At 42.0% G+C, this 10141-nt stretch overlaps 1 protein-coding gene across 2 annotated transcripts in view; it reads right to left on the bottom strand.

Annotated features, from left to right (window-relative positions):
• The window catches only part of FCHSD2 (FCH and double SH3 domains 2), a 183968-nt gene that overhangs the window by 137229 nt on the left and 36598 nt on the right, over positions 1-10141 (bottom strand). For both annotated transcript variants that reach the window (XM_085898474.1, XM_085898475.1), the window contains 2 exons: positions 4046-4122; positions 538-682 (listed from right to left, as the gene is read on the bottom strand). In XM_085898474.1, the coding sequence (XP_085754600.1) occupies positions 538-682; positions 4046-4122 (222 nt within the window). The remainder of the gene's footprint in view (positions 1-537; positions 683-4045; positions 4123-10141) is intronic.

Raw genomic sequence — 10141 nt, 5'->3', positions numbered from 1 at the left:
TGCATGATGCGTTCGTGTCACTGAGATGTGTTTGCTTTAATGAGATGTATTTGTGCACCTTTTTTTAGTGTTTTTGTTAAAAGTCAATCGTTAAGTATCCCAGAAGTAACATTCCTGAAAAGTGTATCTTGCCCAAAGAGCTGGACTCCACTGCTTTACATATTCATTATAAAATATGACTTGAAGGTATCAATAACAAGCAATTTGATTTGCAGTGCAGATACTTTTGCACTCAGGTGGTGTGGTGTACGTAAAACTTAAGAGATACAATTTAAAAGCATTCATGATGCATGTGTGAAAAACAGGTTTTATACTGTATACAGTAATGCATTTCAAACGATGCTATAACGAAACGATGTTAATCGGGGTGACTTTAAGCAGGGTCTTACTTTATTTTCTTTTTCCAGGTTTTTGGTTCATAGGCCTCGGTAACTTCACAATCTTCCTTCAAAATCACAAACTTTTCTCTCCTCCCTGCCTAAGCACTCAGTAAATGAGTCTCGTGCAATCAAACCACTATGTTTAAACTTGTCTCACCTTCTTTAGTTGTTGCTCCTTAGCAGCACGTACAAACCGAGCTGCATCTGAGATCTGACATCGAAACATGTCAGAGACGGTCTGCCTTGTTTGTGCTGCAGACACGGTCCCTTCAAGAAGGAAGCGCCAAGCAGAAAATATAGTCCTGCAACAACAATTGCTTTCATAAAAAATAGGGGCAATGTCCTTGGGCTCACCTGGTAGAAACAGGGAACCACTGGCAGGTGTGGATGACCCACAAAATATGTAAATTAGTCGATGGTTCAAACAAACTTGTGAAAGCAACATGCAGAGATGATTCCAACAAAGTTACATCTAAAATCGGGTGAATACTTTTTCAGAAGTCTGAAGTAGTGATGCCAGAATTGCAATAACCTTTGACCTTTAAATTGACCGACTTAATATGCAATGTTTTGATAGAATTTGCAAGGCATCAGGAGGCCTTGGTTTGAAGAAATTCTACAAAGTTTGGTGAAAAATAGGACTTTTAGTTTTAGCATCTTGGGTAATGAAGGTTGTTGTCAAGTTTCATCAAAATTGTGTGTGTAGTTTTCGAGAAGAAAGCAAATACCTAGTTTTTTGGGGGGGGTGGAAGGTGGGGGGGGGGGGTGTGAGGGTCAAACCTGGACCTACTTTGACCTCCCTTACATCCACTCAGACACGACTTTTTTTTTTTAATGTCAACAAATTTTAGTCCATCAAGGATGATGAAGGTTGTGGTCAAGTTTCATCGAAATTGTGTGTGTGTAGTTTCAGAGAAGAAAGCAAATACCTATTTGGGGGGGGGGGGTCAAACCTGGACCTACTTTGACTCCCATAAACCTCCATAGACCCTGATTTTTTAGCGCCATTGACAAACTTTGGTAACTCACGGATGATGAAGGTTGTGGTCAAGTTTCATCGAAATTATGTGTGCTGCCGTAGATGGCCTTAGATCCCAATTTTTTCCAGATTGAACAAACTTTAGTTCAACATGGGTGATGAAGGTTGTGGTCAAGTTTCATCAAAATAGTGTGTGTAGTTTAAGAGAAGTTCCGAGTGTTTACATACAACCTGATTCACTGATGGACATCACACGATGGTAAACCACACCTGAACTATTTTTGTTCCAGGTGAGCTAATAATATGAATTGCCTTCCAAGGAACTTCAACAAAGGAGGATGTCAAAGCCTGTGCTGTGATTGCCAACATATAGTTCTTGTGTCTGTGCTCTATCCATCTTTAAATGCTGAGCATCAAGCAAGGAAGCACTATGTACCATTATAAAAATATTTGGGATGATACAGTCGGGGTTCGAACTGGTGACCTCCCTAACCCGAAGGAGATGCTCTAACTATTACACCACCGAGTCCGGTATAACAATCCAATTGCATAATAAAACAAGAAAAAGAGCAATCGGAGATTGCAGACCCTCGCCAGGACTTGTTTTGTGAGGTCTTTGTGTAGTTTTGTGTGGAGTATTTTGTGTGGCGTTTGTGTTCTGGTGTGTTACGTAATTAATAAGAGACATAATTACAACTGCCACTTTATAACTGCTGACAGTGCTGATTAGGTACAAGACATCCCTCTTTGATCGAACACTTGACCCTGACCCATGACATTATTTATTAGTATTCAATTTAATTCAGAATGGGATTAAAATAAATTCAATTAAAATCAAATGGAAACCAAATACAGTCGGTACAGTCCTGAATTGGAGTAATCAGAAGGAACCCAAACAAGCAAAAGCAAAGATGAAGTCATCAGTAGGAACCTGGATAGGATTCACATTTTATCTGCTACTACTCTGCCCTCAAACCCATCCAGGCACAGCTAGGTGAGCCTCATTACAAAAAAAAAAAAAAAATCAAAAAGAACCCAGATAAAAAAAAAATTCTGGCTGCCAGGCCATGTGTCCGATCAGGTTGAAATTTAAAACATGTATTCCACTTCACTACGAGATCATAATTGTGAAGTTTCATATTGATTGATGAAGAGGTTCCAGAGAAAACATTATTTAACATATTCTTTAATCCAATATGGCTGCCAAACCATGTGACCCATCAATTATTCCTGAACAAACTTGTCCACACATGTCGGAGACGGTCTGCCTTGTGTATATATATACATGTATTTGTTTGGGTCTACTACGGGTCACCTGTAAATTTTAGGAGCTGGCAGATACCCAACAAATACCCAACCTGCCCACCAATCAGCCACCAGGCTGATTAGTTTACATTTTTTATTCAAGTGATGGGCCGGAAACATAAGAAAATAAATTGAAACACACAAATAATCATGCCTTGGGGAACATTTGTCTGAAATTTCCCCTCAATCTGTCCAACCATTCTGGAGAAGATTTTTTTTAATAGTTTTTCAGGTAAATCTAATATGGCTGTCAAACCATGTGACCGATGACATATGTGTGAACCTTTGTTAATCATGGATAGGCGGACATACGTGTAAAGTTTCGCCTTGAACTGTTCAGCCATTTCAGAGAAGATTTTTGAAGGTTTTTTTTTTATTAAACAATCTGGTTGCCGAATCACGTGACTGATGATGTCATCAATTTTTATATTTTTGTGGATCATTTTATCTCGAGATGGTGCTCATTTTTCATACTAATTGAATGTATCGTTCTACAAATGCAATTATGACGTCATAACGAAGGCACCTATGAAGTCATAAAAACATTTATTCCTCATGAGGAGTACTTGCTATGTACAAAGTTTCATTTTTTCACTTGGTGCGGTTTTAGAGATACAGAGGTCCAATTTTTTTCAGTTTTTCCAATATGGCTGCTAAACCACATGACCTATGACATCATGATTATCATTGAAACATTCTACATGAGTAGTCACTCTTATGGTGAAAATTTCATCTCAATCTGACAAGCGGTTGCAGAGAGAAGCAAGGAAGCAGTACGTACCATTTTTACTGTACGTACTGAAAGTACGCTAAAGTTTTCAACGCTAAAGTTCTGTGCGGACAAACAGACAAACAAACAAACGGACCCAAATGCAACACCCTCTCCTTCGGCGAGGGTAATGAGAAACTGGTATTCCAGGCTTTGCTTGGAAGAAAAACACAACATTGACTGCGTTGCCCTAAAAAAACAAGAGCTATAGCAGTAGAGAGAGTCTCCAATGCTGAACACCTGATGAAGATGTTAACCTTGCAAAGCACAACTGTCAAATAAATCCATAATTTCCATTCATTTTGCACGTGTTAAACACCGATTGGAGAAAGTTCTACTTAGAATCGAATATATGAGCACAAATAATCTGCTTATATGATTACAAACAAATGTAATAATGTTGCTAATTAATTACACAAAGTTGGGCAACATTGCACATTCATTTATCAGCAAGAATAAAATAACTGCCTGGAAAACCATTACTTCTAATACATGTAGCTTTATCCTTTGATCAAATCAACTTAAAAACTTGAAGTGTTTATTTATTTATATCGATTTTATAATACATCCGGAAAGCAAAATCATGGACCGACATTTCCAGGCACACTTTACCAGCTGTCTGTTTTGCTGTCTGTCTGTCCAAATGCCCATTCTTTCTTCATGTATTGTGCTGTAAGCTTCTGTAGGGCCTGAGGCATAAAGGAGAGAAGACAATCACTATTAAACCATTCCACTTTTAGTGAGGAGTACTTGGAAACCATACTAAATTTTGTCAAACCTAAATGCAAACCAAAATCATTTAACTTGGCAGTCTTTTTTAAGTTTTCTAACAGTCACCTCAGGCTCATGGAGAAGCTTGTACATCTATCACATGCAGGATAAGGATGGATGGTTATATCAATGCATTTTTACATTAATTACAAAGACATTGGTAGATGATGGAATAATCAACAAGGAAGAAACAACTAAAGGATTTGAAACTTGGACCACAGCATCACGAACTAAGTGATTACAGATACAAACACCAAATAGGGTGGCCCAATATAAAAGTATTGATAAGGAGAAGGGTACTCGGTAGAGCACATACCTCCACCAGGCTGATTAGTTTACATTTTGTATTCAAGTGATGGGCCGGATCTGAATTCGGACCTGTACAAAAATTTAATCGGCTTGTTCTTGTTACCTAACCAACTCATCCACCAAGTTTAGTCAGAATCCGTCCATAACTTTTTGAGATACCGAGCTATATATCGTTTTAGCCCAATCACTCAATGGTGAAGAATCGCTGTAAATTCTTGGAACCAGATCCGGTTTGGATCTTCACCAAAATCGAATCAATTCTTCCTTATTAAATACCCAACCTGCCCACCAAGTTTATGCCGAATCCATTCACAACTTTTTGAGATATCATGTTCACAAACAAACAGACAAACAAAAGGACAAACAAACAAGATAGACGTCGTGCATTGCACGATACTTGCGATATCCCGAAAACAAATTTGACAATAAAAATAATTGGTGGTTGAATTCAGTGACCTGACATGCAAATCTTGTTCAAATTTCAAGTCAATGGGATGAAAATTAAGGATTTTAGAAATTGCACCTTAGTTGTTGACCTTTGGCATATGTTGACCTTTTGGCCAAAGTTGACCTTTAAAATAATTGGTGTTTGAATTCAGTGACCTGATATGCAAATCCTCTTCAAATTTCAACTGAATCAGATGAAAATTGAGGATTTTAGAAATTGCACCTAAGTTGTTGACCTTTGGTCTACCGTTAATTTTACAAATTAACCAATGGGTGACCTTTCAACATTTTGACATCACCATCAAGAGGCTTCTTGCTTATGACGAACTCCCCCATTTTGTGAAGTTTCATGAAGACCGGTTTAAAAATGTGACCTGTAGGCGATTGACATACAAACAGACAGACAAATAAACCGAGAAAAAGACAGATAACACACACGACCAAGCAATATAGTTGAAAAATCTGCAATTTTCGCAAGTAACAAACAGACAGACAGACCGACGGGTGAAAACATAAACTCCTTCCACCTTCGGTGGGTGGAGGTAATTAAGATAAAGGGACATGGAAAGTGGAATATGGTATAAATAAACAGTTCTTCATTGTGATAATGTGCAAGTGCAGCCTTCCAAGGAAAGGAAACATAAGAAAATTACCCCCGTGTGGGGGTGACGGTCATCTCAATAATGTTTTTTACTATCATAATCGATGAACCGTTGCCAAATATGTCCTAAAATGACAGACTAGATAGGTTTTGAAAATGGCGGCTTTCACAACTTTCGTGACCTCGTGACCTTGACCCTGACCTCGAATCCGGGAAAAAATATGTCGTTGGGTATCACTCATCGACCTCTACCCACATACCAAATTTCATCAAGATCGGAAGTAAAAAGTTTTCTTTGTACCGGGAGGTGTTTTTGACCATCTTCCAGGTTACGTGGCGGCCAAACAGGACAGAAATTCAAAAATCTGTCCGGTTAGATACAAGATAATATTTTTTACTATCATAATCAATAAACAGTTGCCGAATATCTTGTAGAATGGTAGACTAGATAGGTTTTGAAAATGGCGATTTTTATAACTTACGTGACCTCGTGACCTTGACCCTGACCTTGAACCCGGACAAAAGTTATATTCTTGTGCAATACTCATCGACCTCTACCCACATTCTAAGTTTCATCAAGATCGGAAAGAAAAATTGACGGACGGACGTACGGACAGACGGACGTAGAGACGGACATTTGGTCCGGCTTTATTAGGTCATCTCGGGAGAGATGACCTAAAAAGGTGATTTCGAATGAAATCTTGCTAGTTGGTGGAGATAATGAAGGTAACACGAAGAGCAAAATCCATTGGACTTTGTAAACATGCACAAAAAAATAAAACAACAAAAAAACCAAAACACCTTTTCAATACACATGAGAAAATCACCTGAAAGAAATCTCATAAAAACATACATAACTTTAAGTGAACTTTAGTGGTGTAATGGTTACATGACTCGGTGGTGTAATTGTTGGATGACACGGTGAAAGCCTGGTATTGGCTTAACTGCTCAGGTGGCTGGCTTCAGATCTTAGGGTCTTGAGTTTTAGCACCTGTCATTCCTTTGAAATAACACCATGTGGGTTGACTCAGCCTGTCATCCTTCCGAGGTTGGCAAAAAGACACCAGCTTACTGGTAACAGCAGCACTGCATAAGCGGTACAGCCACGTTCCCAGAAAAAAATGAGAAGGGCACTCGGTGGAGTGCATACCTCTGCCGCATAATGCCTGATCCACGAAAATATATCGGGCCCCAATACATTTTTGAAATATCATGCTATATAATAGTTTGTGAGCCCTATCTCTCAATGGTGAAGAATAACTTTAAAAATTAAATAACTCTCGGATCCAGATCCGGATTCGCAGTTTCACCAAAATTGAATCAAGGCGTCGTGGTCACACACCCAAACTGCCCACCAAGATTCATCCGAATCCGTCCGCAAGTTTTTGAGATACCCTGCACACAGACAGACAAACAAACAAGCAGTCATCGACTGGTACTTACGAAATCGTCAACTTAACCTCTGACCTTGTCTAATAAAAGCTGTCTCTAGAGAATGTAGCGACGCAAACCAGAAGTTTCTCCGATGATTCTGTACCAAACCATCAAAAATCGAATGTTTGACCTCACTGTGACCTTGACCTTGACCTATGACCGATTTTGACCAAAACCTAATCAGCGCTAGCCATCACCCTCCTGAATCACGTGGTGTAATTTGACATTGGTAGCTTCTTCCGTTCTCGAGTTATCGTGCCTACAAACAAACACACAAACACACACACAAACAAACACACAAACAGAGGACAGAAGTCATCAATATACTTACGAAATCTGCAGTCATAGACTCGTACTTACGAAATCGTCAACTTGACCTCTGACCTTGTCTAATAAAAGCCGTCTCTAGAGAAGGTAGCGACGCAAACCAGAAGTATCTACGATGATTCTGTACCAAACCATCAAAAATCGTAACGTCGACCGAAGCAAAAATCTCCATTTCTCCACGCAATTATTTAATATTGTTGCGGATTCGCGCCCGCCGGCGTGCGGACGGCCACGTAACTCGAATCGCGGCACGTCGCCCACCGGACGGACAATCCAGTCGTGACCCTCTCGGACTAACGCCGGGAACTAGTCACGGGTGGACCTATCGGTCTCACCACGATCGTGCCAATCGGCCCCCGCGTGGGATAGGGTTGCTCGCCAAATTCGACCTACCTAAGTACCCACACGGAGGGTAGACCGGGCGATCGCACCTCGCCGCAGGTCGACTTCGGACACGGGCCACTTTAAGCGACCCGTTCCGTACTATCGGGATAACCGAGCGGTGTTATTCGTCGGCCTCGACGGTTCGATTAATTATCGGGCATTTTAGCCCACGACCAACCCTTTACGTGAAGCAAGATGGAGATTCAATGAAAGAAAAGACGAAGCGAAGCGGGAAAACAGTTCAACATAACTCACATTTATTTCGCGATGAACGGGAAGCACACATATACAATTACACCAAAAGCACATGTAAAAGGAGAAGAAACACAATATTACACAAAAAGCAAATATAAAAGAGAAACACAATGCAGAGCTATCCGACTACCGAGCACACGGAAACACTTATACAATTTTACTTCACAGACGGCGCCGACAACACGTATACCCAAAGCAAAAGAAAAGAACCACCCTCCAGGATGAGGGGGGTAGACGGGCCTGGGGCCGAGACCGTGTCGGGCCTACCCGTCTGATGATGAGACGCAGAGCGGCGGTGGCGCCTCAACTCCGCGGGCCTCGCGGACAGTGTCTGGTAGGGGGTGGGAAAGGGGCCCCTTTGTCGCACTATCTCAGCGCGGGGGGAAACAGGAGGGGGTTGTTGATGCTCGGGGGGGGGGAGGATATCACCCTGTCTCGGGTCCCGCGACGAGCGTCTCTTCCTCGACCTCGGTCGCGTTGCTGGCCTCTCCCTCTGCAGCTCCCGGCACCGACGCAAGCACCCCCTCGTCCGCCTTCGCCGCCGCCACCTCTCCACAGCTCCGTCTAATCGCCCTCTCAGTCTCCTCTCTTGGCTCGTTCCAACTCTTCACTCTTGACTTCTCCCCTCCGAACTCTGACTCTTCTTCCCAGCTCCACCGACAACTCGTTCCAACGCACCACTCTCAACTCTTTTTTACTGACGAACGCAGCCGTTTATATAAGCCCCGTGGCTTCGCTCCTTCACCTTTGACCCTCTGCCTCCGACCCTTCACCTCTCTAACTGGCTCCCCATTGGACCGAGGAAAAGTGGGCGTGAATGCTTTTTGATCCATGAATTTGCATATCGCGACCTCACTCCAACGCCCTGGAGGCGGGGCCAAATCGCCCCACGCTCTCCGATAGGACGGAACAGAAGTGGGCGTGAGTCGTTTTTGATCCGTTTTTCTTCGGAAAGTCTGTGATGTCTCTGAACACGCTGCTCGGTGCGCGCCCCGCACGAGTCCAGCATCGGCGCCCACAAGTGGCGTGGGAATGACGGTGATGCGATGGTGGCGAGTTGTGACGGTAAAGGTCGTGGCTGTTGTTGTGAAGCGGCGTTGTGGTTGGTGGTTGTTGTTGTGAAGCGGCGTTGTGGTTGGTGGTTGTTGTTGTGAAGCGGCGTTGTGGTTGGTGGTTGTTGTTGTGAAGCGGCGTTGTGGTTGGTGGTGGTAGTAATGGCGGCTGGTCCAAAATAAAGATAGTAAAAGAAAAACGGCTATCCTGAAGAGTCGCAGCCCGACTGAATGACATTTATTCCCTCGAAACAACGGGTTTGGGCCTAACTACACATATACTTACAGAGATATCTCACCTAAGGGACCTGAATGGTGGTTTGTGAATTTCGTCAACCACAACAATATTATTTTATCAAAGTCACAAAACCGCAATATTCGGCCATCCACCAACAATCTTTACATAATCCGACAGCTTAGCGAGTCAGGCATGCGACGATAACCTTTATTGGGATAAAAAATGACTTTTAAACACCATCTTTATCGAAAACACCGTCAGCGCGCACACGCAAGACCATTACGTGACTCAACGATGTGTCTGCTCGAGCACGCTGCACCACGTGACTGCACCACGCGAGTGAAATATTTTTATATAAACTTAAAACGTCTCCAAAACATCCGATTTTTACCAGAATTTCGACAACCCAGTGTTAAGCGTCCCAAGCGATCCCAAAAACCGAAGACAAAATTAAAATAGAAATTAAAACAAACTCGTAACTTCGACCGAAGCAAAAATACTCCATTTCTCCACATGAATTTACGGAATTATGTTTGACCTCACTGTGACCTTGACCTTTGACCGATTTTGATGAAAATCTAATCAGCACTAGCCATCACCCTCCTGAATCACGTGGTGTAATTTGACATTGGTAGCTTCTTCCGTTCTGGAGTTATCGTGCCTACAAACAAACAAACACACAAACAGAGGACGGAAGTCATCAATATACTAACGAAATCTTTAGATTTCGTAAGTAACAAGCAGTCATAGACTGGTACTTACGAAATCGTCAACTTGACCTCTGACCTTGTCTAATAAAAGCTGTCTCGAGAGAAGGTAGCGACGCAAAACAGAAGTTTCTATGATGATTCTGTACCAAACCTCTCATAAAACGTCCGATTTTTACCAGA

Source organism: Eptatretus burgeri, chromosome 10 (genome assembly GCF_056783735.1).
Source record: "Eptatretus burgeri isolate ZD-2024b chromosome 10, Ebu_testis_v1, whole genome shotgun sequence".
NCBI classification, from domain to species: domain Eukaryota; kingdom Metazoa; phylum Chordata; class Myxini; order Myxiniformes; family Myxinidae; genus Eptatretus; species Eptatretus burgeri.
Note: the sequence above shows the minus strand (reverse complement) of the source record. Positions and strands in the feature narration are given on the sequence as shown.